The 16,876-nt window shown below is 36.5% G+C and overlaps 1 protein-coding gene across 1 annotated transcript in view; it reads right to left on the reverse strand.

Moving 5' to 3' along the window:
* Window positions 1-734: 734 nt before the first annotated feature.
* The window catches only part of NUAK1 (NUAK family kinase 1), a 64,769-nt gene continuing 48,627 nt past the window's right edge, over window positions 735-16,876 (reverse strand). Inside the window, exons 3-7 of the mRNA XM_014059718.2 lie at window positions 13,766-13,917; window positions 12,515-12,580; window positions 5,252-5,371; window positions 4,789-4,921; window positions 735-2,416 (exon numbers count right to left, since the gene is read on the reverse strand). Of these exons, the coding sequence (XP_013915193.2) occupies window positions 1,275-2,416; window positions 4,789-4,921; window positions 5,252-5,371; window positions 12,515-12,580; window positions 13,766-13,917 (1,613 nt within the window). The 3' untranslated portion in view covers window positions 735-1,274. The remainder of the gene's footprint in view (window positions 2,417-4,788; window positions 4,922-5,251; window positions 5,372-12,514; window positions 12,581-13,765; window positions 13,918-16,876) is intronic.

A 16,876-nucleotide genomic window follows, 5' to 3' on the forward strand; every position in this document is an offset into this window, starting at 1 on the left:
CAAGAAAGTCCAACTGCCTTTTGAAAAAGCACCTTTGGGTATATTCCTTCTAGTCATCCTCATAACTTTGTTTTTTCTAGCCATTCACACCTCTGTCTATTAACAGGGCTCTGGAAATCTGTCCTAAACTGAGGTCTGCAAAAACTAAAGTCAAAGTCTTTAATAAAACTTAAATTCTGCAACTCATTAAATCAGCATTAGAACACATTGCATAACATACTTATGGTTTCATAAATTATCTTTTAGAAAAACTTTATGGTTCCTGTAACTTACATAAATGCACAAGTGGTGAAAAGAAACCTGTTAAAGGTTCTTGGCACTTAAACTATTTATTTTTAATTGCAGGCATACAGATTTCCAGAGTCCCCATTAATGGGAAAATAATATGGTTCTTGTCTCTCAACTCATCATTTTTACTACATTACTATTTCTTGCTAACTGAAAGTTCTATAAAAATGAAATATTTCCCACTTAAATTGCTAAATGCTTTTCAAAAGAAAATTATTATAACCAGCATTTCCAATAATTGGATGGGCAAGTATGCCCAGTCCTTTTTTCATGTATCTTTGAATTAGGATCTCCTTTGGTTAAAATTTAAGAAATTTCATTAGCTTAGATGGTTTAATTCATTAATATGGATATTGATAAATCCACTTGCCAATAAGTTATTATATGTAACTGTTGATTATTTTTTATTCTTAAAGTTATAGCTTTTCCATTAGTTAGTTAATGAAAAGTACCTTTTTCCAGTTTACATTTTATTTAGTTTTAACTTACTGCCCTGGAAGATTTTATTTTATTTTTTTTCTATCTGCCAGAGAGCTTTCTTCATATATTACCATAATTTCTTTGGACGTTAGGTAGTATTTTAATTGCATGAACTGCAAGTTTGAATAATAAGCATGAGGTGGTATTTTCAAAAGGCTTCTCCTTATAACAGTGGTTCCCAACCTTTTTTTTGCCCATGCCCCACTTAAGCATCTCTAAACTCCTGATGCCCCCCCTCCCCCCCGTGACATATAATTCTTACTTTACTCAAAAAGTGAATTCTACTCACGCAGAGGAAGCCTAAAAGGCCATTAACTTGGTTTAAACAAGGTTCAAATTTCCCCCATTAAAAATCAAATTGCCCCCCTGTGAGGCATGGGCCCTACGTTGGGAACCACTGCATTATAACAATGTTGTCACTGTCAGCTAATTGACAATTGGGCCAACTCCATCATAAAGGCACCAAAGACCCTTTCTCTCCAGTCCTACTTCCCCCCCCCCATCTGCTAATTAAGTTTGTTACAGATCTCCAGAGCCTTCTTGTAGACCTGAGTGACATCATCCATGTCTGTAAGAAGAGAAAAACTATCACTTGTCCGATTTCGGTAACGCTTCAGGTACTGTGGTCGTGAGCGGGTTTTTTGAAGCCCTTGAAAATCTTGGATCTGGAGGAAGTTTTCAGCTGACACACAGCTTCTTATTTTAAGTTTGTTCTCTTGCAGGTCCACCAAGTCAAAAGAGTCACTGGAAAGAATGCTGTCATCACTAATCACACTAGAAGGGCGACTGTAACTTCGAGATAATCCATCTACAGCCAAACTTGCTTCCTCCATGCCTTTCATGACTGGTCTGTCAGAGTGGATCAAAGCTGAATGTGCAGTCGTGGTGGAATACTTGCTACTGTGCTTTAAAATACCCTTCCGTCTGTAGGAATGACTGTAAGACTCTATTCTTAATGTTTCGATGATATTTGGGGATGTGTCGCTGTTTCCTGCCTCCTCATTATGATCCAGGAGTTCTGAAGATTCACTCCTTTCTGGAGATGAGTAGTATCCTGATTCTCTTTGCTGAGTCTTCTTGAGGATTCCCTTTTTTGGCATTAAAGAAGACTGCTTAGTGCTGTATTTACCCGTTATATCCCCTTCCAACACACTCTTCATTGGTATACCTATTCTACATAATTCTTGTTCTTTTTTTAAAGTAGAGGGCAATACTGGATTGACTACTCCTTCTATGAATCCTGCACTGTGAGACCGATGTTCACTGTTGCTCCTCTTCTTCAAAATACCTTTTGGCCGCTTGGAATTTAATTTGCAGGAGTTGTCAACTCCTTCTTGGATCGACTGTGCAATGTCATTTTCCTTCTTTGATTTTTTGAGGGACCTCTGTCTCTCTAAATGTACTTCGGATCCTTTTGGTTTAGAAAGGCACTTTATTTTGGTCTCAGTCTCTGACTGGAGGCCACTGGAACGATGATGCCAGTCTATGAATCTAGACAGCAGAGGGGACTCAGAGTCTTGCAAGGCATCACAGTCACAAACAGTACTCTTGTAGCCCCAGTTAACCCACCAGTGGTTGGCAATGTCTTCAATGGTTGCTCTGCGCTCAGGATTCACCATCAGCATCCATCTAATCAGGCCACGAGCATCTATTAACAAATAATATTTAATAAAGACATTTGAGCTTAAGATTTTACATTAATACAGAATCTAACATATAAAGGAATAGTTGCAAATGACAGCAAAATTATGCAGGACAATATTTTGGCTTAGAAAAAAGAGATTAAGTAGGTAGGTAGATTGACTGATAGATTTCCTAGGGGTAGATTATTGGTACAAACTGAGACTAAATTACTTTTCCATATCATGGAAATGGTATATACATAGTACTTAATCATACTGGTCTGTTCCCCACAACCCTCAGGTTACTGAATGAATATAGTAAAGGGAAGCACATATAAAGACACATAGATTCATAAAACCTACCAATCTTTGCATGTAGATTGTAGGGATAAAGGCAAATGACAATCCATTTCTCAATGTATAGGAATATTTATTATGTAAATATCTATCAGTAGTTTTAAGTGTTATAAGACTTTCTTGAACAACTATACAAACTTTGAATTTAGACTGTTTTTTAAAGGAAAATTACCTGATTTGCACTCTGGAGGCTAATATGTGAGATTTATCTTTCAGTAAAATTAGAATTTGTAATAGAATGTATAAAAATCAAAACATATATATTTGTCAAATATAGTCTAATTGTAGGTTGACTGCATATAAGAAATGTACATTTGTGTGTGTGTGAGAGAAAGCCCGTGTATTTTTTCTAATAGTTAAATGCATATAACTGGGAACACAACTAGTACAATTCTTCTAACTTCTACAATCAGATTTACCATCTCTGTGATAACAAAGTTAAAATATTTGGTCATGTGATTTTTCAGCCTAGTTTTTTTTAAATTGCTGTCAGCAACTTCCTTCTGTATATTTAATAAACTGTGAAATACTTGTTGATGGTCAAGATAAAATTAAATTCTTAAGCCAATGATTTACTCTCCAAAGTATGTTATTTTTTTCTATTAAAACACACATACACACAATTCTAATGGCTGAAATGAAACTCTATCAAGTAACATTTTGAACATTTCCTTTTAAAGACTAAGACTTTTGACTATCACCTAGCTAGCCATAGCACATTTGAATAGTCATTGTTACTCAGATTTGCTATGGCACATGAGGAAAAAATGCAGATATCTCTTGGTCAGTTAGGGCATTATTCATCCTACACAAATATGATGCATTAGAGATGATTGATATTTTATATATATTTGAAATATAATATCACATCACATTAGATATTATGGCATTATGATCAGCAGCAACATTTCAGTCTGTCAACAGACGTCCATGGCAATAATCACCTGGCAGCATTTTAAGAGGGAAGCTGTAATATAGCTCACTCTGTCTTCAAACTGTTTATTCTGAATTACAGAAATAAGGGACTGAATAATGATTGGTCAGTAATTATTAAATATAAGATTAGAAATTTAGTTTCAAGACAAAGCAGCAGGATAACTCATGGACATTATTAGAACCTAGGTGCCCCAAGTCTGTGAGAAAGAAATTAAAATGAGTCATAGAATAGGCAAACTGTTTATTGGTGAACAATTTTCAATAGAACCTTTATATTCCTGGTAAAATCCTGGCTGCTTTATAGGGGCTTCCATTTGTAATCTAAGAGGTGAAAACTGACTGAGAACAAATCACAAAACATGAAGTCCTTATGGTAATGAGAGGAAATTAAACCTTAAAGAGAATCTTAAAATTGTGACAAATATTTAACTGGATTGCAATTGAATATATGTGTCTTTATTCATTTAGTCGCCTTTTCAAAATGATTCAGGACAGTGTACAAATAAAACAAGAAAACAAAAATAGTTCCATATAAAATATAGTAAAATTAACAACAAAATTCTATCTAACAAACAGGTTGAGAACCAAATCATCCTGACCCAGTGCCTGGGGGAAAGATGGGTTAGGTATCGTCATGGTTTTGGTACTTTAATTCCTTGAAGAACAATTATACATCTAGCAGCTTGCAGCTCCGCCTAACTAATGGTACTAGTAACCCTCTGGAATCCACCATTTTCTTTGTACTATTCCAAAGTGTTTGTCTTTTTCTCATGAGAAAGACTGTGGACATATACAGTGTCATATTTTCAAGTATAGACTTGAGAAATAATTTATGACTTCTCCTTGCCCCTTTAAGGCAGCTGATAATACTTTACAGCTACCATACATCAGAAATACTTGTTGCTTTAGACAGATCTTCCTCAAACTTTCACAATACCCTTTTGAAAATCAAGAACTTTTATGCAAATTGAGAATCCTTAGTTTGTATTGCAGCATTTCTGTTTTATCCATCCAACTCTTCCACATACCAAACATCAGAAAGGATGTAGAACAAGCCATCAGAAACTCCTATTATGTCAATGCACAATGACACATCTTTTGATACCTGAGGGCTGTGTTGGCTCACGATATTCTCCACTACTGATCTGCCTGATCAGATTTTTATGATCAAAGCCATCAAAGGGCATTGTTCCATAAACCAGAGTATAAAGTAAAACACCAAGAGCCCAGCTGTCAACCTAAAGCAGAAAGATAAGAAACATAAGGAGTAAAATATGGTGACTCCTGAAGACGCTGAAATTACTAAAGAAACAAAACATCCATCTACCATTATTAAAAAACAGTATTCTGTAAAAAAAATCCATCAATGAACAATGAAAACAAGATTTTAAAGCATCTTGTATGCAAAGATTATTCCTTTATGGATTATCAAAAAAATCATTTCACCAAATTCCCGACACACAGAATATTTACACAAATCAGCTATATAAAATGAATTAGTCAATAAATAATTTTATATTTTTCATTCTGGTTTTTTTAAACATTTCTTTCTTCTGAATTCTATTTACCTCTGGTCCCCGATAAGGTCTTCCATTAACAATTTCAGGAGATGCATATAATGGACTTCCACAGAAAGTCTGGAGAAATTTATCCTTCTGATAAAGATTTGAAAGACCAAAGTCTGCAATCTGTAAAGACAAATTTAGAAGGAGTTGGCTGATGAATAATATGTAACATTAATAAAAGCTTTTTTTCCATTCTGTTCTTTTCTTAGTTTCAGAATAGTAGCATGAGGACTTTATAAGAGTTATTATGTTTCTTTTAATTCTGGTTTTCAATTACATTATATATTATATTATATTTCAGTTATATAAAGCATGTGTTATTGTATTAGTAAAATATCAAAGCCAAAATACATGTTGTTTTATATATCTTTCATGGACAATTCAAATGTACACGTATATTATGAATAAAATAAACCTTGGAACCATACAGCATATATTTGTTATGCTAAAGCTATTTTTATGCAAAAAATTATGCTTACATACACATCGTACTGCTAATTGAATAGGAATAGTGGTTAGAGGCTGCAAAATATTCTTGAACAATATTCTGAAAAATTGGAAAATGAAAACTTGGAATGGAAATGAATTTCTAATATTTGGGGTCTTTCTTGGAGTGAGGCAATTTGGAAGTCTCGTTGACCCAAATATGTGCTTAGAAATGAGAAAGAATGAGAAGATTCCCAAAATTATCACAAAATATATTTTGGATGAATGACAAGATGGGATAAAAATGAATGAAAAGGTAGGATAAAAATCTAATGAATAAGAATATAGAACATAGAATAATAGAGTTGGAAGGGACCTAACCCTAACCCTATACTATTTCAGAATAAATAAACTCCAGCTTGTTTGGGAGAAACTCTATTCAATAGCAAATCAGATGTCACCCAAACAGAGGAGGATCATGTTGATCACCCCCTGTATTGGAGATTTTGTGTACAGAGCAAAAGTTAGCATTTAGTCACAGCAATCTGGGTCCCTATAGAGCAGGGGTGTCAAACTCAAGGCCCATGGGCCAGATCTGGCCCGCAATATTGTCAGGTCCAGCCCACAGGACAGCTCTGGAAAATGTAAGGGGCCGCCCCATGGCACTTAGACCTGGTCCACCCAATGCAACGAGGAAATATCAGCCCAGAGTGACTTCAGCCCGGTCTACTCAGTGCGAAGATGAAACATGCCAGCAGTTTGGGCAATGGCATCAAGCTGGCCACACCCAGCCAGCCAGCCATGCCCACCAGCCCTCCAAGGTCAACCATAGCCCTGATGCGGCCCTCAGTGAAAATGAGTTTTATAACTCTGCTATAGAGGGAAAAAAATAAAACTAGGGGAACAGGATTCTTTCAATTTCAGAATACTTGTATCTTGCAGGCTAATGAAATATGAACACTTTTTACCTCATACTGGCAATCTACAATCCTCTCCTCTAATTTAGCAAATTAGATAGGAATGCTGCCTTTTCTACAGCATGTGAATTGAAAGAGTTCATTTATTAAAGTGTTCTGTGAATTTAACATGCATTCCTAGCAGAAGATAATTATTCAGTATCACTTCTTGAATAGTATAATGGAGAGTATACTAAGCTAATGATTGGATGTGGTGGAAAGCCATAGGTGGGCTACAGGCCATTTTCCAGGCTGTGCTTTTTGATATTTCATTACAAGGACATTCCTAGACAAGACAGTAGCTATATTAGTGAATTATCATTTCAAAATCAATATCTCAATCCATGTTCCACAGTTTTGGAATTGCATGCAGAAAGAAATCCTAGGGAAAAAGGTCCCTGTGTAAGCCTTCATTGTATGTCTCAAATCCCATTAGAAGCAGCTGGTGTAGAACTTCAGTCTGCAAATTTTCAAAGTTCAGTTTGCAGTTAATTTCCTTAAGTTCTTATCAAATCACTCTGAGGCGTTTGCTGGAAATTTATCTTGAGCTCATAATCACAACTCCATGAATCAGTACATTTCCTTTACTTAGAGAAACTATAGAGCAGATTTTTCTGACATTCATTGTACAGTTAATTAAGACAATCTGTGTTCTTATTGTCCTACAATCTACAAAATACATGGGTACCGACATGCAAATGGGTGTGTAAACTTTAAATCTCAAACTGGCTCCAAAGCATTTTCATTTTTGACCTTCAGGAAAAAGTGTTTCTATTTCAGCCAACTCCTATATTCACAAGTTTATCAGATCTTCTAGTTAAAACTGTCATTTTCCCTCCTCCTTTGTGGAGAACAAAATCATAATAGCCAAGATTCCTTCAAGTTCTTCTCACTTAAACAGAGCCAAAGAATTCAAATGTTTCCCAAACAGGGAGGGGTTGTTAAAAAACCAGATGCTGTATTCCCTTACCCTCAAGGAAACGATTGTTTCCACTACTTATATTAAATGTGATGAAATTTACTCATTGAATATGATGCTTATACCCCCTCCAATATTTGACCTTAGAGTAATCTGAATTAACTCAAAATTGGACAGAGCATAAGCTTCACACTCAGTAAGTAAATTTCATTGTATCTGTAGTGTAAATGAACATTTTTAAGGGAACAGTTTCAGCTTAATTAAATTGTAATACTGGAGAGAGCACTAGCTTTAAGCTTTACACTCGGTGAGTAAATTGCTCAACAAATAAAATTTAAACAAATGCTATTAAGAAAACAACTTAGAAAAAGGAAGTCCTAAGCATTGTGAAAATTGAGAAATATAAGACTGTAAGTGTAAGTCCTGTATATATAGAGAGAAATTTCAAAATACGACTGCATTGTCCTATTGGACAAATGGTTGCATTGTTCCACTATATAAATGGAATAGTAGCAAAATTTAATCCAAAATTAAAGGGGTTTTGCAACTAAAAGAGTACAAGGAGTAACAAAAAAACTTTTGGCTTTATATAAATATATAGTCCTCAATTTACAATCACAATTGGGACCAGAATTTCTATTGCTAAGCAAGGCAGTTGGTAAGTAGATTGCACTTTTTTATGACCTTTTTGCCATCGTTGTTAAGAGAATCACTGCAGTTGTTAAGTAAATCTGGCTTAACCATGTAAGTATCTGGGAAAGACTATGGTGCACTAGTTATTTTTCATACGTAGTTCAGATACCGAGCCATTGGGAAGAAACTAAGCAAAGTTTCATTTTTTTTCCTCTTGAATTTCACATTAAGGAAAAATACATAATGGGAGGGAGAAACGGAAGAGGCTGTAAGAGAGATGCCACATAACCGAAGGTGACTCCTTGTCTAGCAGACATAACAAATTTGTCCGCTTTCAGACTGGGAGAGAGAGAGAGAGACAGAGAAAAAACAGGGAGGGGAATTCAATGCGTGTTGGCCAAAACCCATCAAATGTACTTACTTCTTTTACAATGGAAAAAGAGACAGAAGCAGAAGGAGGACAGTTCCCATCCTACATTTCTTACAAGGAAGTAACAGATATGGTGAGATCCCACAAAGAGTATCTTGGAAGAGGACTGAATTCAATTGCCATGATTAGGTAGAATGACTGTCGCCAGAAGGGTTCTGGTTTTGGCCAAATTATTTTGGGGAATTATGGTTTATATTAAAAAAAAAATACAAACCTCATTCCAAATATCAAGTGGAAAAATTCTAGGCAATAGTGCAAAAACCAAACACTGGTCTATCTCTCAGAGCACACTGTCAAAGGCTGCGTAGTTTTATTACAATATAGTATTATCAGTTATATATCCATGACATAAATAGCACTTGCTTATATTATGCTAAAATTACACTTTAATAAGGGTTGTATGATTCTCTCCCCACAAAGAGTAGCCTTCAAGCCTTATAGTCTTATATGGAAAAAATTACACTCCAAGTATCTTAAAACCATCAAAATGCATATGATGTACATTTTATAGGATCCCAGTCCACGTTGTGGGATTCATGGAGTATAATATTGAAGTGTGTGTGTGTGTGTGTGTGTGTGTGTGTGTGTGTACATATACATACATACATACATACATACATACATACATACATACATACATACATACATACTGTATAGCATGGGGGCGGAGGAGAGAAACAGAAAGATCGGTAGAAATATAAAAGGAGATATGAGACAGCAAGAATTACAATGACCTTGAAGCAGTCTTAGCAGTGACAGAGGCATTCATGTATTGAAGATAAGAAACCCTAGACTTTGTTTAACTCACAGAAAAGATAGAACATTTAATGAATTCTAGCTCAATTGTTTCATGAAGAATTTAATTTATAGAATACTTTGTTTCATTATGAAATTCTTTGTTCATACTAACACAAATGCAAGAATCAAATACTAGGCACCCTCAACATTAACCTACAAGAAAGCCAAAATCATGATATGTATAGTAATATCACAATGTAAAGCCACCATTGTGTCCTTGAGCCCCAAATTCTGATGCAACCACATAGGTTGCTATATTTAGATGATGACACCAGGCACATTTTATAACCACCACCACCCTGCTCTCCCCGTCACCCATGTCCTGAAGCAAATTCCAATGTTACTTCCATTAAATAACTGCCTGGGCAACACTAATATTACTTAGAATCTCAACGGACTTTCATAGAAGAATCTTACAATTACTTGTAGTTGGAAAAAGCCGCTACAATGGGATGCACAGTGCAACGAACAGGGCGGTGACGGCAGCGGCTTTTTCAGCAACCTCTGGTAGTTTTTGGCAGTCTGTGGCCAGCTTGGAGATTTCTCACAGTTAGGAGCCTTCTTTGCCAGCTGCTTCCTGGCAGTGGCGGCTGGCTGGAGGCCGCCAAAAAGTACCAGAGTTCAGCTTGCCTTCTGGAGTCCAGACTAGCTGCCATGGGAGGAAGGTAAGCAGCCCAAAGAAAGAGGTGGAGGGGGAGAGGAAGGGGGGCTAGGGCTGGGGCCACTGAAGATGGGGGAATGGTGTGACACATGCAACTGGCGAAGTGAGGGAGGGCGGCATGCTGGAGGAGCCCTTTGACAGATTAGGCCAGGCCTGGGCAGAAAATAGGTAAATAGGTAGAAATTCAATTTTTTTCCTACCTTTTTCTGTGGGCGTGGCTTGGTAGTGGGGGGGTCATGTAACTGAATGGGCATGGGCATGATGTCAAGTTGGTCATGCACACTTAGTCACATGATCCCCCACCTAGCCACATCCACAGAACCGGTAGTAAAAAAAATTGAATCCCACCACTGGTCTGGAAGCATCTTTTCAAATTATCACATTTCATTAAAAGGTACAAGCTTTTATGAACTACAGCTCACTTTACCAGATGCATCTTCTATTGTTCTCCTACGCACTTTATATTGGATAAATTGGTCAATCCCTATGGAATATATGCAATCAAACCCAAATAGCAACTTTGCAATGAAATACAATGAATGTGTGATATATGTATTATTACTTTTCTTGGACTTTCATGAATCTCTAGAATTCCTGTTGTATTGAAAGAATTATTACTAAGGGTGTTTCTTAGATATGGACCAATGCCACCTATTAAGTATTTTTTTCCTTCTCCTCATCTTGCTCCCCCTCTCCCTTTTCCCTAGCATATTCCCGCAAGTACAGGGTCCGCTTTTCAGATCATTGAGCACCATTTTCCACAGGCAGCTGCATCTCCAGAGTGCAGGCCTGCAGCTTGCATAGCTTTGTTGATGGTGTCTTGCCATCTCTATCTTGGGCGCCCGCAAAGTCACCGGCCATTGACTTCTATTTGGTAGGCAGTCTTGGCAACGATAACAACCCATTAAGTATTACATACACTATATTTGAGAAATAAGTGATGTGTTCATATTCCAAGTAGCACTAATGGAGTTCTCAGATGGTATGCCAATTGTAGTTATTGACCAGATTCAGATCTGTTTTATATCACCCTGGTTACAACATCATGTGCTTTCATGCTATACCTAAGGAACCTGATCAGGGGTGGGTTCCTGCCAGTTCTATAGAAGAGGTTCCACAAATCTACAGTGCCATTTAGAACCGGTTCCAGCTCCCCCCCCCCCCGTCCATCCACACATCATCAAGATGAAGAGCAAGAGGAAGAATTCTGGGAGTTGAAGTCCACAAGTCTTAAAGCTGTCAAGTTTGAACACCCCTGGGTTTTTTTTCTAAAGGATTAGGGGTGCAAGGGTCTTGTAACTTGACAGCTTTAAGACTTACATACTTCAATGCCAGAGTTCCTGAGCCAACGTGACTGGAGGAGGAATTCTGGGAGTTGAAGTCCACAAGTCTTAAAGCTGTCACGTTTGAACACCCCTGGGTTTTTTTTTTCTAAAGGGTTAGGGGTGCAAGGTTCTTGTAACTTGACAGCTTTAAGACTTGCGTGCTTCAAATGCCAGAGTTTCTGAGCCAACATTTTGGCTGCTAAGCAAGAGCGCTGTTAAGTCAGTTTCACCATATTTTACAAGTTGGCGATGCCCACCCAGTCACATGGCAAGCCACTCCCACCCAGTCACATGGCCGGAAAGCCACTCCCACAAAGCAGGCCACACCTACAGAAGAGGTTCTAAAAAAATTTGAAACCCACCAATGAACCTGATCCAATATAAGAAAAATCTTTATTATATAATTATAATATTATATAATTAAGCATACTTAGAATTTTAAATAAATGGAATGTGAATTTTGGAAGCAGGAATAGTTTCCCATAAAAGCATCACGTAGCTTGTATCTTAGCCATTCCTTTTTTCCAAGAAGAATGAAAAGGTCATTCCCATGCTTTTACTAAAGATTTTTGACATAGTTATGACATCACCAAAAATTAATCTGAAAGTTATCATTGTGCCTGGAGTTCTAAGGCCACTTCCTAATGAAGGACATGTGCTCTGCTTGAGTTTATTTTGAAAGAGGATGTGCTTATTTTTCAGATGCAATCAAAGGAATGTTCAGAGGGTGAAATAAGCACTTGAAACTTGTAAGCCAAAAAATGGTGCATAGTCCCGGCAGCCAGAAAAAAAGAGTCATCTGCAAAATACATTATCTTGTGAAAGGGATCTACTGATCCTTGTGTTGATTGCTGTTATTGTTTTTTTTAAAGGGAGGAAAACCACTACTTTAATTTTAAACTAAATTAAAAGGTCTTAATTCATTTTTAAATCATCACGAAGATGGTCTCTATATTCTGTAAACAGATGCTGCAAAGTAGCAACTTTGATAAAAATATTTAAGGCAAGATAGATAGATAGATAGATAGATAGATAGATAGATAGATAGATAGATAGATAGATAGATAGATAGATAGATAGATAGATAGATAGATAGATTGATTATGAAGAAAGTTTACCTTGATGTTACAATTGTCATCAAGAAGAATATTTTCCAGTTTTAAATCCCTGTGAACAACACCGTTCTGAAAGAAGAAATAAAGAAAACATACAGATGAATGTACAGGAGATTCTAGAGGAGGGGGGGTTAATATTGGCTGGATTAAAGAAGCAAAGCATCAGGGTGGTCTTTGCATTTACACTTCAGTCATAATACTAGTAACTAGTGACAGGAGATGCATTAGTCACGTGCTGTGTGGTTAGGAGAAGAATGACTGGAATTTGTCCACCCACCAAGCCTGTAAAACAGCAGGGGAACTCTTTTCGGAACTTAATTCCCAACCCCAATCTGCCCTTCACAATGTAAAAGTAATATAGTCTTCCCAGGCTTTAGAAAACAATCCCTAGCAAGGTATGTTAGAACAGTACTCGCAAAAGGCCTGATAATTCTAGCACCTAGCCTTTTTAGGCATGATGATTTATACTGCACCCTTCAAAGGCTGCTTAAATATGAGCCTGAAATCTAATAACTTCTTAAAATTCATTAACACTAAAATTATGAAAGTAAAAACTGCAACCTGTGTTTTAAGTGGAAAACTGTCTGCCTTCCCCCTTCAAAATGCTTTATGTATTTCATGCTGTTCCCTACAGCATAAATTAATTCTATTGGAATCACTTTGTAACAATATAATCAGAGGTGGGTTTCACATAAGTTTGCAGTTGTGAAGCAAATCACCTGTAATCGTTAACTATGACATCACGTGGCCACTACTTGCAACTTCCTGCAGGCTTCCCCATTGACTCTGTTTATGCAAAGTTGGCTTATAGGGGGTTGCAAATAGTGATGCAGTGACACAGGAGACTGTGACTATTTTAAATGCACACTGATTGTGTGCAAGCATCCAATGTGTGATCAGTGACCATGGGGATCATGCGACGGCTGCAGGTTTGAGGTTCTAAATCTCCTTTTTCAGCAAAGCAAAATAAGCAAAGACTGTGCTATATTGGTCAGTTCAGGATGAGGTATCATTTTATTGGACAGGAAAAGGAGTAGAAACTGTGGAATGGAACAAAACAGAGTGAAACTGAATTTTTAAAAAGATGGAGTTGCTGTTTATCTAGAAGCCAACTTGTTTGAGAGAGAGGCCTACACTAATTTGAAACCTAGTTGCTTTAATATAAATTCATCTTATAGTCTGAAATTGGGTATGAAGGAAAGTGCACATAATGCAAAGATTATCACCACATACCTCCAAATATTTTTAACTCACCTTATGACAATAATGAACTGCTGAAACAATTTGCCGGAAGAAGTGTCTTGTCTCTCTTTCATTTAGCCTTCGCCTCTCACTGATGTAATCATACAATTCCCCTTTACTTGCATATTCCATGATGATCACTATTTTATCTTTGTTTTCAAATACTAAGATAAAATAAAACCAAACACTTTTATTTTATTATATTGATGAATTAAATACAAAATACTTGTATAAACTTATAAGCAATCAGAGCTAGCATCTTCCAATGTAGAGATGCACAAATTACTCAGTTTCTCAGTCAAAAACATTCGAGAACAGTATGTTATTTCTTAATTTATCATTTTTGCAGTTTAGACACAGAATTAGGCACATTTTAAAAATTTAAAATACTTTTAAAGTTTATAATACTTTGAAATATTTTTCACAATCCTAACTAAATTTTGTCATAGAGTAAGATATCTTATAAACCCCATACCTTATAAACACTCTAATACATTTTTGAACCATAAATTGAACCAAAGGGTTTAAAATAGTGAAAATTAATTCCAATCTGCCTACTAATCAACAGATAGTGTTTAAATGCAAATACAAATAAAAATCAGTAACATTTACCCACTGTGTTTCCCAAGATTCTTTTGTAACCTCATTAAAATTGTTGCGACTAGATCTTTTTCTCACTTTCTTAAATATAAATATTTTATTTGAAGACCTTTTTAATTAGGAAAGAACAAGCAAAAAAGAGAAGTATATTGTGAATAGGGGGGAAATGTTTCATAAATAACTTTGATCCCCACAGGAAACCAATTACGGTAAGTAATTTATATGGGCTGCAGAATTTGCTTCAGGAATATAACAAACTCTCAAATAATATTTAATACATTTCCTTCATTGCCTAATAAAAATATGAATTTCCCACTAGGAGCACAAATGAAGTCTGAAACTGAAACAACACCTTTTTCTTGGTCACGTTGTCATTAATAGAATGGATTACTACTGTATTAGCAATCAACATGTAATATAAAACCTACGCTGTTGGTTGATGCTCTTTTGAAGAGGAGTAAATAGGTAAAATGTAAAATAATGTGTGCTGTGGATATGTTATAAGTCACTTATACAAAAATAATTAGAGCAATTTTTCATAAAGGAAGCACAATATCCAGTAAGCTCAACTGAAGAGACATCCGGCTGTCATAGGAGGCTGCAAAGCAAGAAAAACATGCTCTAGTGTGTTACACACTCTGCTTGCCTTGCCTGTCTCCAAGAACCAGGTTTTCACTATGGGATAACTGTGTATTCCTGTGTCAAGGAAAGAGAGTATGCTATTAAAATCAAATATGTGTATATTTAAGGCCAATGAAATCTTTAATTGTGCATAAAGCGTTTGGGTTATGCGTCACATAGATCAGTTTCCTGACATTTCACAGGCAACTGTGGCTGGCATCTTCAGAGTCTGTATAGTGCATACTCCCAAAACTCCATGGAGTTATATGCCACATAAACCACCTTGCCTCTGAAGATGCCAGCCACAGTTGCCTGTGAAACTGATATCTGAAGCTCAACATTGCCCAAGAGATACTATCTATGAAAGGCCACACCAATATATTGCAGGCTTCATTATCACACATAGTGATTGATGGCCGTATAGGTTATTTTAAAAGAGATGGATACATTGATGGAAGTGGGTATAAGTCTGAGGAAGGCTGTTTGCTAAGTCCAGAATTAAGGGAAGCCTATCTTACATATCAGCTGCTAGTGAGGAAGAGTGAAGAGTGTCTATCATGCTTCTTCCATGTTTATGGCAGAACCATCCTGTCCTTATTAAGATTAGATTAAAATTCTATGGATCTTGACTGATAACAGCTTTGCAAGATTTCTAGTAGATACTTTTCCAGGTCTTAGTAAAATAAAATTATCAAATGGTAATTGCTCATAAGTAAACCTGGATAAAACGTTCTTTTTGCAAGCTTTTTAAATAAACACTTCCATTAGATTGACATTTATGCCATCAGTTTCTGAGATATTGATATGTTTAAGCGATCATCTTGTAATATACTACATTTTGTAACACTGCTAAGTGCAAACATATTTAGCTGTAATATTATGTATTACAAATAAAAATGAATTAAATATGTACCGTATTTTAATCCCTATTAAAATCTAAATTTCAAGATTCATATAGAGTTAGATATACTATAACCAATTCTGGTATAACTATTTGGAATGCTTGGCTCACTGTGTTTTTGCTCCATTTGATTTATGACCTGTCATCGTAATGCAAATTATTTTAAATCTGGGAGAGCTTCTATGTAGGCTCTGTGCTGTTGCTACCACCAACTAATTCACAGGGGAAAAAATACAATGAGAAATGTCTGCTTTTCAAGCAAATATGAGATACTGTAGAGATGTGGATCAGTGAGTATGATACATAGCCAAATTGGTTAAACAAAAACTTTCCATATAATGGTATTGGCTGTGCTTTTTGATGACCTTTGGCAAGAACGGGATGGGGTAGTGCATGCATCTTTGCTGTATTTGAGTTCTCCACAGCCTTCAGTACCATCAACCATAGTATTCTTCTGGAGAGTTTTGGCGAGATCAGGAGTGGTGGGTACTATGTTGCTCTGGTTCATTTCCTTCCTCTGTGGTTGATCCCAGTCAGTATTGATAGGAAATGAGAGATCCTTTGTCCATGGGGTTTTGCAGGCTCATTGGGGAGTGGGGGGTGGGGGATGGCTCAGCAGTTAAAATACTGAGCTTGTCACCTTGAAGTTTGACAGTGCGAATTCAAGACCTGAGCACAATACAATGGTGTGAGCTCCCATTACCCTCCCCAGCTCCTGTTAATCTAGCAATTTGAAAGCAAGCAAATGCAAGTAGATAAATAGGTACTGCTTTGGCAGGAAGGCATTCTATATTTTCATACTGGCCACCTGATGATAGATACATCTGTCAGACAACATAGGCTCCCTTGGTTGAGAATTGGAGATGAGCACTGGCCTTTCAAGTTAGTTCTAACTGGACAGGAGAAACCTTTAAACTTTAAGCAGGACTCAGTACTTTCTCTGCTATCCCAATCCTCAGGAAGGTCCCCCCTCTTAAGGAGGTCCATCTAGTGGGACCAAG

This window comes from Thamnophis sirtalis, unplaced genomic scaffold (genome assembly GCF_051295495.1).
Source record: "Thamnophis sirtalis isolate CommonGarterSnake01/CBP01778 unplaced genomic scaffold, rThaSir2_p1.2 scaffold_9, whole genome shotgun sequence".
NCBI classification, from domain to species: Eukaryota; Metazoa; Chordata; class Lepidosauria; order Squamata; family Natricidae; genus Thamnophis; species Thamnophis sirtalis.